The following is a 16,678-nucleotide window of genomic DNA, read 5'->3' as shown; positions in this document are numbered from 1 at the left end:
CTTAAAAAAAAGGATCTGTGCTATTGAACACCCTTTATGTCTGCGTGTGGGTTTTACAAATATTGAACCAATGAAAAGTATTAAAAAGCACTTCTGACACCTCTATCAACACCTCCTGAAACCGTCGGACGAACCACCTCCGACTCAGTTTTTTTGTTTTATTATTTATTCATTCTGTCATTCTAATCAATGAAGGACAAATCTCCACATTAATGGTCAAAAACCTCCTAACTCCATTTTAGCTAGCTGTATTTGGGTAAAGTGATGATAATATAAGGACATAGAAGTCAACAATGCTTCTTGGAAGAGAAGGGTCACTTTATACATGGATTCAAATAGCTGGAATTAGCTCGTCTTCCTTTTACAAAATGACTTTACTGATTTTTAACCAGGATGTTGTCTGGATTCCTACAGTAGCATGATTATTTGACTGAATGTATTTCACTGTGTAGTTGACCTGCTGCCAGCAAGAGCCGTTGACACCCTCTATAACAGACGGATGGAACAACACACACACACACACACACACACACACGCACACACACACACACACACACACACACACACACACACACACACACACACACACACACACACACACACACACACACACACACAGATGGACGGGCAGGCGGACGAACGGACAGGGTGCAAAACATAGTCTCCCCATACCTTTCGGCCTGGCGGAGACAATAATAACAACTCTAAATGTTGTAACGGGAGTTGCCGACAGATTCAGCTGCGGAGCTCTGAATCTGTCTTGAGAGATTCTTTTTAACCTGCTAAGGGGAGTGGGTCACAAATTATGTCACCTGATGAAGGCCAACTGTGGCCGAAACGTACCATGTAATAATATTCTCTGTGTTTTAAAGTAAACACTTTTATTCTTTTGAATTGGTCCATTTGTAAGGAACATGCATTCGTGGGATGAGCCGCCCATGCATCTGTGGGTTAAGCCCATCTTGACAAATGTGTCAAATCTTCTCTGCTCCAAACAGCTTGACTCCAGTTTGCTGTTGTTTGGTAGGTTGGATGATGGAAGTCGACTCAGTTGAGCCGCTGCTGCTTTGCAGGGAAAGGAGCCCGTTGAGGTGGTTCAGGCATCTAGTATAAGGGCTTGACAAGTATAAGTATTTCGGCGGTATTTCTCTCCCTCCCTCATCAACTTATGTCAAAATGTCCTTGAGCAAAGTTGTGATGTGCCAACAACTCAGACAGAACAGCAGCCGTGCATGGCTGACAGGGTATTGAGGCCCATTGTAGGCAGTGGTGGAAGAAATACTCCCATTTTGTACTTAAGTACCATCACCACAATGTAGAAATACATTGAGTCCGGTTGACTTGAGTAAAGGGAAAATGTATTCACATTAAAATATAAGTACTGAAAGTACTCATTATGCAGAATGTCCCATTTCACAAGTTTCAAAATGTATGTATGTTTTGTAATAATAATCCAAAAACTACAAAGTAACTAGTAACTAAAGGTTTCACATCATTGCAGTGGAGTAAAAGTATAACATTTGCCTTTGACATGTAGTGGAGTAGAAGTATAATTACAGAAAATTGGAAATAGGCCTACTACAGTAAAGTGAATATACCTCAAGTCAACAGTACTCAAGTAAATGTTACTTTCCAACAGTGACTAGTGCCACTACAGTATGTGTGTGCTCCGTGTCCCCCCCCTCAGGCTCAGGCGGTTGTTGCTGTGAGTAAGAATGTGGTTTCACTCAGCTTGCCTGATCTAAAATAAAGATCTATTGGAAACAAGACAAGACATTTCATGTCAAACAATTGTTTATTACTAATTATGGTACAAATCAATATGACAGACATGAAGCTTTTTAGGAAATACACAAAGTGCTGCTTAAAGTCTAATTAATCCTTCAGCAGAAAAAGTGTTGTGCGTGGCACGTGGCTCGACAAAGATGACATATCTCCAACTCGACAGACTGTCGACACATGACATGTTCCCACCACACTTTTTCGCATCAAGCATAAATTATACTTAACTGACCAAACAGATATTGCTCTATAGATTAAGTCGAGTTTTCAGTCTATAAAAATTAAAACCAACCTCTGCAGGCTCTTTTAGCTTTGGTTTAGAGTTCTTTATTATTGATAACATAACATGTTAAAACCATTTTGTGTGTGCATGTGACTGTGTTGATAACATTTCAAAACCTTTATGGTTCAATGTGATTATCTTCTTTCTTTCGTTTTTTTCTAATTGGGTAGCTAATGTCAAATGGCCATGATTTGTCTCCTATCTGTAGGTGTACAGGCTGACGATGACACTGTTTACCTCTACAAGTGATGAAATAAATAAAGGAGAGAAACATCATAACAGACAAAATCAAATATCTAGAACATCATACATGTGGCCCAGGAAAAAAAACACTTCCTAGATATAAAACATGATGTCTCACATCATCATTGTTAAAAAAAATACACACACACACACACACACAAATCAGGGGGTGAACAACGGAACCAACAACAGTTAATTCAAACGAACAGCACAGTGAATGAGTAGTGGGTTTTTCTTTTCACGTGTTTGTATGGAATTTGAATGTACAAGGACAAGTGAATACTGAGGTAAAACCTTGAATGAACAAAAAAGTTCCGCTCTTCAATTCTTTATTTCAAATTTCTTAAAGATTGTCAACATCGTGAATCTATTTTATCTGTACAATGTGCATAACTATAGAGCTTTGGTCCAGCATTGAAAAGATGAGTGAAGGCATAATAATTCTGTTCTGCGTTCTGTTTTTAGTTTTTCTTTTTTGGTTCTCTGGATAAACCTCAGAACATTGTATTATACCGGGAGTCTACAGGTTTCTCATACTGTACATTTGTCTGGTGGTGGTAGCTGTATCAGACAGTGAAGAAACACACACAGATAGGAATAGTTCTTGGCCAATGATTTGTTTTAAAAACAGAATAAAGCAATTTTCCCCGAAAGTAAAATTGAAAATGTGCAAATCGTAAAAAAGAAAAAGAAAGAAAAGGTACAATAAAAGATAATCAAACATCAATTTGTGGTGTTGCAGATGAGCGAATGCTATGAATTATGAATAATGATAGACGACCTTGCAGCTCCAAACCGATGCGTACTAAATTGGTACATTGAGATGTTACATACAAGGTTGTACAGTATGTACTGTACGCTACCTGCTATTCACAACATCAACATCATTCTTTTTAAGCTTCATCTTCACACTGAAACTGTATGAAAAAGTAAAAGTAAAAGAAAATTGTATTATTATCAACTCTACTTTAGGGCACCGATTCATTCTTGTCCTCTAAAATGCAGCCCTATAAAAAGAGGTGAAAAATCGATTGGTTTCATTGATGAGGTCATAATGCTTCACACATGTGGAGATTCTTGGAGAAACTGACTTTGTGGAGTGAATTCCAGGGGCTGATGCCACCAATGTGACATGGAAGGACAGATATTGAACAGACACTTTGGAATACATCACATTTCAGCTCAGTTCAAATTAGGTTCACTAGCTGTGACATGTGACACTCTATTCTCAAACATTCACCCCTTCTGTCTTCAAGGATTTATGTGAATTCAATATTAGTGATTTGCATTCCCCCCCCCCACCCACAAAAAAGGGGAAAAAGGCTACTTACAATAATGTGTTAATATACTGTAATTACTCAAAAGATTGGTGTTACGAGGTGAATCCCTTAAGCTTCCAATGGGATTCTGATGAATAACAACAGGAATTTGAAAGTAACAGTTTTGGACTTATGAGGTTTCCACCTGACAGAGACGATATGCAATCCCATACTTAAAGGGATATTTCACTTTCAAACATGTCTGGAGAATTCTGTCCTAGAAGGTAATCTTACCTTTAGAAGTTATTATCTCCCCCAAAAAGTAGTTTTATTTTCCCATCATACTAATAACAGGCAATCTTGTCCATTTGCACTACCCGACCACAGCTCCAAACAGGAGCGGTTGTTTGTTAATCTGCTATTTTCTCTTGCTCAAAAATCTATTTGTTTCTGTAAATGTCTGCCGTACATAATGTCACTAGTCAGTAAACAGTGTCTATTCCCACCAGGCAATGCTATTATTGTCGCGAAGCCATGAACTTTGAAGTAACGTTTGAAATCTCGGCACCCAGACGTGTCGCATGGGAAAAAACAAACAAACAATCACCTGGACTACTTTTTGGGGAGATAATAACTTCTAAAGGTAAGATTACCATCTCAGCATCCCAGACAGTTTTTAAGTTGCTTGATTAATTTTAACATGGGCCCTTCCAATACAAACCCACTGGAACTTCAAACTCAATTTTAACCATGTTAGATTCATTAAAAACACCCATCCTTGGTTCTGGTGACTGATATTAGCCCCAAAAACTTAAAGAATATCAAATATCTAAATATTGAATCAAGAAACTTGATTCAACAAAAGAGTAGTTTAAAATGACCTCAAACATGTTTGAAAGTGAAATATTCCAGTTTACGTATGGGAATACATAAGGTTTCTGTGGGGTGGAAACCTCCAAAACTGTTACTTTTCAGGTTTAAAAGAAAAAAAAATGCAATAGTTGCAGATCTACAAGCTTAAAACGTGTTGCTTCGATCTTGTGGATCTGCTACTTTTGATACTTTTGTGCGACGCTGAAGTGAAGTATGATCAAGTAGGGCATTAAATGACAGAAAAAACACAAAAAGTTAGAACATGGAGATTTCAGAGGTTTCTGCCCCTTCTATCCCATTATTAAGGTTAAAGGATAGTAAATCGTCTTCTTTCTTTCTTTTTTTTCAAGCAGTTGATTGATCATGTTGACTTATGACTTGGTTGGTCAGTGTGTTCCACACACATGGTCACCAAATACTATAGGGAGACTCCCTATAGTATTTGGTGGGAGTATGTATTAAAGGATTAGTCAGATAATGAATATTAACTGTAATAACAATCAAAGCAGAAAAACAAACAAACAAACAAACAAACAAGAGTTTTCATGGATGGCATCACTCAAAATGATATACCGGTACCGGTAGATAGGCTAACTGAATTTTTATCATGGCATTGCTTATGGAGATTTATTTGGGTAAATTATTAAGCAGGAGGGGCTGTGTGGTAGAGGCAAATACGTTATTCAAACAAAAAATATATAAATAGTAAATAACAAAATAAATATAATAATAAATAAATAAATAAGTGAAGATCCTACATATTTCTTTGTATTGCAATAAAAAAGGGGCTACAACAGACACTTTCTAAAAAAAAAACTAAAAAAAAAAACATTACAGTACGTTAGTATTTTTGTAGCATGAAAAACCCCAGTGAATAACACATGTTATAGAAAAAGGGTTACACAACCATGTCCAAAAAACATAAAAAACTTTGAATCTTCCCCAGTCCTTGAGCAGAAGTGATGTGTTCTTTGGCTATCAGGCTTTGGCAACAGAAGGACATAGTAGTATACAGGTAATAGATCCAAACCAAGCTGCGGAATAATAGACCTGAGAGACACCCATGTCTAAATCAGTGGTTCTCAAACCTTTTATATTTAAGGACCCCCCCTAACTCTGACAGTGTGCAAATGGAACTAAAAGGAGCCGTCAGAGTCCATTTGGTTCCATTTGTATAGAGTTAAGCTGGTTGCACACTGCTGCGTTTTTCGTTGCGAAATGCGTTTTTCAGGGCAAGGAGAGAGAGAGAGATAGAGAGAGCAAGGGACCGAGTGGTGCGCGAAACGGACGGCAGTGTGCAAACGTGACTGACATAACGTGAGGTTGATTTTTTTATTCACACGCTCCGAAATTCACTCCGATATTCGGCCCGAAAAACGCAGCAGTGTGCAACCACCTTTACACACTGACACTTGTAAGGAGTCCATTCAGAACCCAACTTTGAGAACCACTGGTCTAAATGACAGTCCCCAGTTCACTATCCTTTTCCGATGTCCCAAAAACAATTGTGTTAAATTATCAATAAATACCTGTAAAAGTTGTACAAAGTTTTACACCATGACAGAAAATATCTTGCGTATGGAACACAAATTGGAGGCAAACAACGTTATGCAATTGCACAAATGTACATTTTTTTTCCTTTTTCCAAAAAGATAACTTTTTATCAGTGCGTTTTTAAATATGAAGACAGCATTTTTTTCTTCTCAATATTTACATACAAACAATGAAGGAAAAACGTAAGCAAGACAAAAACGTGTACCCAACCTCACACATACATATAGCTTAGTTTTGCCAGTACAAATGTAAAAATTTAGAACACATTTACATTACAAAATTATTCTTCGTACTCAGATGCAACAGACTTTGGTAAATAGTGTTTTTGATTTGGTATGATCTCTTTACTAAATCCCCCCTCATCACGGGAACCAAAACTTTTGGGCAATGTTCTGGTCTGTTTGGCCAGAATCTAATACTCTTTGAAACAGCACACTTGTATGTTTGTACATAATCTTGCAAGATATTAATCTCTTTTTTCACGTTTTTGGTTTTTCGTCAAGGTCATTTACATAATTTGTGATAACACTGACAACACATAGTTTTTGTTTGCAAACTCATGACTCTCCATCCAGTTGACTTCATGAAAGGAGAAGGGTGTATTTATTTTTTAAATTAAATTTTGTATTCTTTTTCAGTTTCGTTCCATTGTGGTTTCATGATCCACTTTGTCGTTTCAAGACTTTTCGCTCCAACCCTTTTCTTTTATTTGGGTAAAAAGCTCCCGTCAATTCGGGAGCTCCTCTAGGGAGTCGGTGTGAGGGTCCATCGGCGCCGAGGCCGGGCCGAGGTCCAGGTCGCCGGGCTGTTTCAAGCGCTTTATCGTGTTTTTCAATGCCTGCCTCTTGTTGCAGAACCAGACGCGCACCACCTCGCGGTCATAGTTCAGTTTCTCTGCGATCTCCGTCATTTCCTGTCCCGACGGGTGCGTGTTCTTCTCAAAGTGACTGTTGAGGATCTCCAGCGCCTGCGGCGTGAACGAGGTCCGCCGCTTGCGCTTTTTCGAGGGCTCGCTGCCGATAAACTCAGTCAGGTTCTGCATGCCGGACCGGTGGCGGGCTTCCGCCTCCGCCATCCAGCGCTCGAGAACGGGCTTTATCTTCTGGGCGCTTTTAGGGGTGATGTCCAACTTCTCAAACCTGGCAGGATATAAAAGGCCAGGGTTCAGTTTGCCTGTCAGACTGCTACCTATAGTGTTCTCTTGGGCTTCCTGTGGTAGGAAAAAGTGGCTTCTCAGGATGGTGTGTCTGGGGAGAATTGAGAGAGAAGAATCTTACTTAGGTGCCCTGCGCCAGAACATATGGATAAGCTGCCTGCCTTATAAGTGAAGCGGTCTCCTCGAACCAGCATGCCATTGGGACCAGAAACTCCCCCCATCATCCCAAACCACCCCTCTATGTCAGTGGTTCTCAAACATTTTCAATGTTTGTCCCTGCGGACCCCTCCATCTGGAAATATTTTTGCCCAGGAATCCCCAGAAGAGAAGACCCCCTGGAACCCCCTCAAGGACCACTTGGGGGTCCCCAGACCTCACGTTGAGAACCACTGCACTGTGTGTTCCACGACTGGGATATGGTGATGGTTGCCACGGGGACCAGTGGTGTTTGGATTCTCTGCCCCGTGATTGGCAGTGATGGAGCAAGGAGACCCAGCTATTGGCTAGAAGTTATGTCCAATTGCATCAACACATATACAAAACACCTGACTACAGATTATTAAATAAATACTGTGCTTTGAAATTAGATTTCACCAATCAGGAAAATAAATAAATAAAATGAAATAGAAATGAGAGCAAGTACTGCACCACACCAACATCCTTCCGTCAAGAGATAAAAACCAAAAAACCCACAATTGCAAGCACTTAAATATAGCACTATCATTTATTTATAGAAAATAAGCTTGAATTATTAATCAAAATGTACATTTAATACATTTTTCAAATATTTTTCTCCCTTCCTATCCTAACAACCTCTCATTGTATTGTATATTTAATATGAAAACATTTGCACACTCTAATGTTGAATATCCTTGCACGTTTTGTGGCCTCTGGCACATCATTTCATAATGGCAAGCCTCTTATGAGTTTGAAAAAAAATTGTAGCTTTTCCTGTTAGTTGCTGAAGACAGCTAGCCGGTGACTTAAACATTACTCTAATAGACTCTAGTGTGGTTATGATATGCAAACATGTCTTCCCTGTGCATTTTTGGTTACTTCCTGAAAGCTGAAAGCCTCTGAGTCAAAAGGCCCAGTTGAAATACACTGATATAATGACATCATAATATCATCCCCCCCTCTTTTTTACCATTCAACAACATCTCTGGGTGTGGCTAACTTCAGCTGGGTCACCACCCACCTGACAACCAGGCATACTTAATGAGCAGGTGGGTGTGGCCACATAAAAACATAATTTTAAAACTTTCTGTACACTTTTTTGAAGAAAAAAAAAAAACGTCCTCCAAGAATAATCATAATACCTGGTGATTATGTTGTAGGAGGGAAAAAATTACCGCACCCCATCTTTAATGCAATATAACTTATTGAGGTGGTTGTATTTTGTCTCCCTGCTCTTCTATTGAGAAATTTAGATCATGTCAAAGGTCATGTTTCACCTACAAACAGGAGGATGTGACATGAATTGACCTCGTGGTCAAGATTCAATTTAAAACAGGGAAAGCAGATCTGTGTAACCAGTGTAACACCATTATTTTATACTTAGTGCCGTGTTATGAGCTTGATACTCTGTGCAAATCTTTGAATATAATTTCGAGGGCTTGGAGCGCAAAGGGCCTAAGTGATATTTTAGTTTTTTTTCACAGGACAGCTTTCCATTGATTGTAATTATTTAATAAAAAGAAATATGTTTAATCAATCTATACTTTAATACAGATTAGGCTTCAATGAATGTATTTTAAATTATACTTTTTTAATGTTGTTTGTAGTTTAATTATTACAATCAATGAAAAACTGTCCTGTGAAAAAAATGAAAATGTCACTTAGGCCCTTTGCGCTCCAAGCCCTCGCTATAGGCTATTAAAGCGAACATTTTTAACTCAAATCTCTGCTTCTGGGGGTCCCTGAAACAACACATTTTGAGATTGGGATCGGCAGCAAAATACATATAATTTTAGGGGTCCTTGAAATGAAAAAGTTTGAGCACCACTGATATAGAAATAACAGTTTTTCAGAAAAACTGTTTGGATTTAGAAGACATTCGTAGAATCGGTCTCAGGTCTTAATCTTAAGCTGGACCTGAGATGGCTCTGTACTTGGACAACTCGGGACGCAGCAAATCTCTTCACCAAAAACAGTTGATCTACAAGCTCACAATGTGTTGCATTTGCATTGTGAGAATATGGATGGTGGGGTTCAAGTGTTTAAAGCTGCATAATGAAATGTCCTCTTCTACACAGATTTGAACCCTCAATGAGCAGATTCTTTTTCTTTTTTTAACCATTGAGCTAATAGAGCCTGCCTGCTTGGCTTGCTTAGGGGATAAATGTACTCTTGACCAGGATCAGGTCAGAATCCCGTGTCAGATCCTGTGTCTACGTGAGACATGATCTAAATGTCTCAGTAGAAGAGCAGGGAGAGACAATATACAACCACTCCCATTGTTTACATTATATTGTATTAACATACTCTACTATATATAATTGTATAATTGTATTAATTTAAAAAAAAAAACGTTACATGGTGCCGCTGAGCATTAAAATCTCAATATGACAATATAACTGCACTCACATCTAACACAATTCAATTCAAATGTATTTGTGAATCTTGTATTAAAAAAATAATCATCTATCATCATAATCATCGCTGGTGAACCACTGGTTTAGGGTGAGGAGGGGGCTGCAAGATTCACCTTAAAAAACAAGAACAACAACAACAACAACAACAACAACATCGGTCTATGTGGGTTTTGTCCCAAAAGAAAAGCCAAGCTACTCTCTCTAGTCTACCTGCGTATTTCACTGAAAGAGCTTTGGGACCAAAGAGTGAAGTGTAAAGATGCTTTAAGGTGGACTCAAAACGGACAGACAGTTGTCAGAACAGCACTCTCTGAGGAACAAACAACAACGCACAAAAGTATTTTTTAGGAATGAGGTGCGCTGCTACTAGCCTGGAAACCAGACAGATCTGCCAGTGCAAAATAAGAACATTTGTTTTACTGAGGTTTAGGAATACCGGGACGAGCTTTCTTGTATTCGACAAAGATACCATGCCTGCACAGATTGTCTCTCTTTTTCTACGCCCTGTTTGTGTATTAAGCCATGTCGACAACAGGCTTTATTCTATAAACTTTATTTCCTGCTAAACACTAGAAGGAGGAGGGCCCTGCACTGTAGGGAATACAGTGCAGTGTGTACTGCACTGTATTCACACTCCCACCGCTTCATAAACTCCCACGCTTCATAAACACAGGGGGACCTAACTTTCGCCCCCACCTCTCTCTGCATTAAAAAATAGTGGTCTCATGAAGCCCGGAGTTATGCAGGAACTCAGCTTCCCATGATGCTTTGGGCGGTGGTAGGCATCCGCATATTCGCTTCCGGGTTCACTTCAATGGAACGGGGATGCAGAAAAATGCATTTATCTCGGATTCTACTGCAGATTGTGTCTATCGACGGGTAACGCTTTTCTTTTTCAACGGGCCGTAACTATGCGGTGAACGGTCGCGTAAAAAAACATGTTGATACAGTAGTGTGAATTTACACAACGTGGACACGCTTGTGACTTCCGTGGATCTTCAAAGTAAGGTACAATCAATGAGGATCAATGCTGGCAAGGTCTACCGACCGGAATTAATAAATACCTGGCATAGAATGTTAATATGCTTCATTTAGGTCAATTGTTATTATCTTATGGTGTCATGAATGATGGGTTATAGTCAGAAAGACATTTAGTGAATAGTATTAGGTTGGAGGGTTAGAGGCTATGCTTATATGTGTTGATTAACTACAGTATGGCAGTATGCATTGTGGAGTGTCGCTAGGCAACCGCCTCACAGGTGAGCCCCACACATAGAGTTATAATAAGAATAGAGAGGACACAAATATCCCCGCCCGTCCACTTGCATTGAGTTGCTCACCCAGCGCATGAGGCGTTTTCACCCCTCCTTCCGGGGAGTAAAACCGTGACGTAGTGGGTCTACTGTGACGCATTTTTCGTCATAATTTGTGTTCATGGACGCGCTTCATGAACGAGCACTTCCGGTATGAACGCGCGTCAATACAAAGAAGCCTAGACGCGCGTTCATGTGAGTAGACCCAACTGCAGTACCTCAAAATGGCCAACATGTCCTTTTGGTTTCAGGGCACCCCCAGGGTTCTGGGGGCTTGGCCCCACAGCACAGTGTGTCAGTGGAGAGGGAGGAGAGCTGGCTCTCAGAGACGACGCCCAGCCCTGGGACAGGTAATAGAAGGGCGTTACCTGCCGAGTTACCTGTTCAATCAGCCTAATCTGAGTACAGCTGCGTTGCTCAGGGCTGGGTCCCCTGGCCAAACAAAAGAGCCTCCTCTGCCCCAGTCTGCACTGACTCACTATGCTGGCGGTCAGGCTACTGGCGGTAAGAAAGCTTTAGATATTGAGCTACACTCCACATATTCTGCTTCTAATTGTAATACAGAGGAATGCAATACTAACCCGACGTTATCTGTCCTTCACCAGGCAATATAGAGGAGACGCTGATACTGACCTGGAGAGCCGCACGATGGAGGGTGCGAGGGTTTTGGAATTGTACCTGTAAACATTACGTACTCTTTGCGCACTGCCCGTGAGTGTGACGGCTTTGAAATTGTGCCTTGAAACATAAACCTACTACTGAAAGACTGCAAGTATCAATCCGCCCCGGGCCGGGGAGAACTTTGGTTACACTTATACTCGCTTAAGTTATTTGACTTTGCTCTGCCTAGATAGCAATTCATTCTTTAAACAAATGTTGATCTGAGTTATTCTGAAACGTTTAAGAAAACAATACCATTTGTGTTGGTGAAGTACTTGCATTGAACGGAGCGAGGCTCCGCTGCTGTTGATTATTCTGCTATATACTTAATAAACGTGCCCTAAAGTGGCTTAAACTGTCCATTTGTCTGGTGTTGGTTTGAGTTCTAAATCTGGGCCCCCACATTTGGTGGAGAATCGGGTCTCGAACCTCACCAACCACACACAATGGAGCATGCACAGGCGCTTACGGCGCTGTTAAAAAGCCAGGCTGAGCTACAGACAGCCGTGCATGAGCTTGTACGTAAAATTAATAGGGATACAGCAGCAGCGCGAGCCCCAGCCGAGGTACTTACTAAGTTTACCCCCGGTGACGATGATATTGAAGCTTATTTGGAACTATTTGAGCGCACTGCTACTCAGGAACGGTGGCCACAGGCTGAGTGGGCCGCGATTTTGGCACCGTTTCTGACCGGCGAGGCGCAGCGCGCTTGCCGCGACCTCTCAACAGTTGACGCTCGAGACTTCAATAAATTAAAGGCAGCTATATTAGCGAGTTATGGTTATAGTATCCCGGCCCGGGCACAGCGGTACCACAATTGGATGTATCGAACAGACGGGCCGCCCCGTGCCCAGCTTGCTTCCCTGCTCCGTCTGACGACTAGCTGGCTGACCAGCCCGGGTGATCCCCCCGCTGTGGAGAGACTCGTAATCGACCGCTGTATTAGAGCATTGCCGCCAGACGCCCGACAATACGCATCTAGAGTGAGTCCCGGTTCATTGCAAGAGCTGATAGCCCTGCTTGAAAACCACCATGTCAGCACAGAGATGATGAGGCGGGAGGAGCGCGCCGGCCGAGAGAAACAACGGCGACCAAACGCTCCCCGCTCGCCACCACGTCCACGGAGCGCGCCGCCGGAGAGAAGCGGGCGAACTCCCCCTACCCAGCGGCGGTGCTACGTCTGCGGCCAGCCGGATCACCTGTCCTGGTCCTGTCTGGAGGTGAGGAGGGACGTGTCCATGCCCAGTGCGTCCGGCTCGGAGCCGCCAAGGCCGTGTCTACACTCCGGCACGGGAAGACGACGGCACGCCACAGTACCGGTGCGCATCCACGGCGTGGACACCCACGCCCTATTAGATTCGGGCAGCGCTGTCACACTAGTTCACCCTGACCTGGCGGGGAAGGTGGGCGACGTCACCGTTCCCGTAATCTGGGTTCCCAGAAGTTTTTCACTTTTTCGCCACCCGTTCCCGTAACCTGCGTCCACGGCGATCTCCGCTTCTACCCCGTCACACAGATCAAAGTGCTCTCGCCGAGGGGAGACCTGCTCGTGACGGCTGGAGTGGTTCCCAACCTCCCTGTCCCACTGCTCATCGGCTCTGACTGCCCGCTCTACGATCAGTACTGGCCGCCGAGACGAAACCTCGAGGTGCGAAGACGACGCCGTCCCCGCCACAGCCAGCCGAGAACCACCTACCGCGCCTGCCCCGTGTTCGGCCCGAGCGACGAGGCCCACGACGACAGCACCTCCGCGGAGGAAAGAAGAGGGGGGGAGGAGGCGCTCGAGAGGGAGAGCGAGAAAAGTGAAGACGGGTTGGCAACCAGTGGAGTGCGGACCCGGCGGGGACGCCGGGCGGCCGCAGAGAACAGCGTGACGCCGGAGGGAGATGAAGTCCCCGGGTTTTCGGCATTGGAGCCGGACCGTGGGCCGAGGAGCGGGAAGTACGCCGCCGACCAATGGGCGGACCCGAACCTGAACCTAGCCAGACAGCGTGTGGTGGCCATAGACGGCCAAAAGTGTGAGGGGGTGAGTGAATACACGTTTCCTTGCTTTATAGTGAAAAATGACCTATCGTACAGGCTAACTAAAGACAGGGCAGGTGACACTCTAGAGCAATTGTTGGTCCCTAAGTCTTATGTGTCACGGGTTCTGTATTTAGCTCACACTCACCAACTGGGGGCTCATTTGGCAGTAGAAAAGACTTACGAACGTATTTTGGCCCGGTTTTATTGGCCCGGCGTAAAGGGAGTGCGGACCCGGCGGGGACGCCGGGCGGCCGCAGAGAACAGCGTGACGCCGGAGGGAGATGAAGTCCCCGGGTTTTCGGCATTGGAGCCGGACCGTGGGCCGAGGAGCGGGAAGTACGCCGCCGACCAATGGGCGGACCCGAACCTGAACCTAGCCAGACAGCGTGTGGTGGCCATAGACGGCCAAAAGTGTGAGGGGGTGAGTGAATACACGTTTCCTTGCTTTATAGTGAAAAATGACCTATCGTACAGGCTAACTAAAGACAGGGCAGGTGACACTCTAGAGCAATTGTTGGTCCCTAAGTCTTATGTGTCACGGGTTCTGTATTTAGCTCACACTCACCAACTGGGGGCTCATTTGGCAGTAGAAAAGACTTACGAACGTATTTTGGCCCGGTTTTATTGGCCCGGCGTAAAGCGGGCAGTAGAGGATTTTTGTAAAAGCTGCCCAGACTGCCAGAAAACGGCCCCACGGCCCTACTTTAGAAACCCCCTGATACCTCTGCCAATTATTGAAACCCCATTCTCACGTATCGCCATGGACATTGTGGGGCCCCTACCAAAATCTGGCCGAGGTCACAAATACTTACTTGTAATAATCGACTATGCCACTAGGTTTCCCGAAGCCATTCCCCTGGGGGCGGCTACAGCCAAGGCCATAGCACACGAACTAGTCATGCTGTTTAGCCGGGTGGGAATTGCGAATGAAATTTTGACTGACCAGGGCACCTGTTTTATGTCAAGAGTTTTGGCAATGTTGTATCGGTGGCTTAAAGTTAAACGTATACGTACGTCAGTCTTTCACCCCCAGACTGATGGCCTCTGTGAACGCTTTAATGCGACATTAAAGAAAATGCTAAAGAAAATAATTGACAAAGATGGGAAAGATTGGGACCAATTAATTCCATATGTACTGTTTGCCATCCGAGAGGTTCCCCAGTCCTCCACGGGCTTCTCCCCCTTTGAACTGTTGTATGGGAGGAGTCCCCGTGGACTACTAGACATTGCAAAAGAAACTTGGGAGAGCCAACAGCCAGGCCACCGGAACGTAATTGAACATGTAGATGTTCTGCAGGCCCGGGCCAGGAAGGTGTGGCCCATAGTCAGAGAGCATATGCAACAAGCCCAGCGGGAGCAAGCTCGCACTTATAACCGGGGGGCCACCATTAGAGAATTCAAAGTGGGGGAGAAAGTCTTGGTCCTAATACCCACCTCTGAATGTAAATTTCTGGCAAAATGGCACGGCCCCTACGAGGTGGTGGAGAAAGTGGGCCCTGTGAACTATTGTGTGAGCCAGCCAGGCCGCCGGAAACGGAAACAGATTTACCATGTGAACCTGTTGAAGAAATGGCATGTGGAGGAGCCTCTGCCGTCCTCTGTCCTATTAACGTCCAGTTCTCCCCAGTCTTTCCCTGAAGTGCCCATAGGAGAGGACCTAGCCCCGGCTCAGAAGCAAGACGTAAAAGAAGTGCTGAGTCGGGCCTGTGACGTCTTCTCCGTCCTACCCGGTCGGACCCCGGTCATTCGCCATGACATCATAACTACACCCGGAAGGGTGGTCCGACAGCGACCGTATCGTATCCCAGAAGCCAGTCGTAAAGCCATCAAGGAAGAAGTGGAGATGATGTTGGGGCTCGGAGTGATCGAGGAGTCTCGAAGCCCATGGTCCAGCCCTATCGTCATCGTCCCGAAGCCAGATGGGTCTCTACGCTTCTGCAATGACTTTCGAAAGCTGAATGAAGTCTCCGCCTTTGACGCATACCCCATGCCACGAGTAGACGAGCTGATCGAACGACTGGGCCCGGCGCGGTACGTGAGCACCCTCGACCTCACGAAAGGGTACTGGCAGGTACCCCTGACGGAGAGAGCCAAGGAGAAGACGGCCTTCTCCACCCCCGAGGGGCTCTACCAGTATACCGTCCTACCTTTCGGAGTCCATGGGGCCCCCGCCACCTTCCAACGGCTGATGGACTGCGTGTTGAGACCCCACCGGGACTACGCAGCCGCCTACCTCGACGACATCGTGATCCACAGCTCCAGCTGGGACCTGCACCTCCACCACCTGGAAGCTGTCCTAGGGGCCCTCCGCAAGGCTGGGCTCACCGCCAACGCCAAGAAGTGTCGCGTCGGTCTCACCGAGACCAACTACCTCGGTTTCACAATCGGTCGGGGGTGCGTGAAACCCCAGGAGAGGAAAGTGGAGAAAATAAGGAACTGGCCCCGCCCTGTCACCCAGAAACAGGTGAAGTCATATTTAGGCTTGTTGTCATATTATCAAAAGTTTATTAAAGGTTATGCTACTGTTGCAGCCCCCCTATACGACCTGACGCGCCAGTCCCTGCCCCGACTGGTCAGGTGGACGCCCGAGACGGAAACAGCTTTCCAAACGTTGAAAGACGCCCTGTGTGAAGAACCTGTGCTGGTGGCACCAGACTTCAAAAAGCCCTTCTTACTCCACACCGACGCCTCCAATACCGGGTTGGGAGCCGTGCTCGCCCAGGTGGTGAATGGAGAGGAGCACCCCGTCCTATATGTCAGCCGGAAGCTGTTGAAGCATGAGAGGAACTATGCCGTCGTGGAGAAAGAAGCTCTTGCCGTGAAGTGGGCCATACATCACCTGAGGTATTACCTGTGGGGCCGCACCTTCACCCTCATCACTGACCATGCACCCCTGAAGTGGATGTCTCGCAACAAGGATAGGAACAGCCGAGTCA

General features: G+C 44.6%; 1 protein-coding gene across 1 annotated transcript in view; it reads right to left on the bottom strand.

Moving 5' to 3' along the window:
• Window positions 1–6,721: 6,721 nt before the first annotated feature.
• The window catches only part of pou6f2 (POU class 6 homeobox 2), a gene marked incomplete at both ends in the record, with an annotated part of 129,410 nt that continues 119,453 nt past the window's right edge, over window positions 6,722–16,678 (bottom strand). The window contains one exon of the mRNA XM_080751779.1: window positions 6,722–7,241. Within this exon, the coding sequence (XP_080607905.1) occupies window positions 6,722–7,241 (520 nt within the window). The remainder of the gene's footprint in view (window positions 7,242–16,678) is intronic.

The sequence above is a fragment of the Nannobrachium achirus genome (genome assembly GCF_963921795.1).
Source record: "Nannobrachium achirus genome assembly, chromosome: 21".
Classification (NCBI taxonomy): Eukaryota; Metazoa; Chordata; class Actinopteri; order Myctophiformes; family Myctophidae; genus Nannobrachium; species Nannobrachium achirus.
Note: the sequence above shows the minus strand (reverse complement) of the source record. Positions and strands in the feature narration are given on the sequence as shown.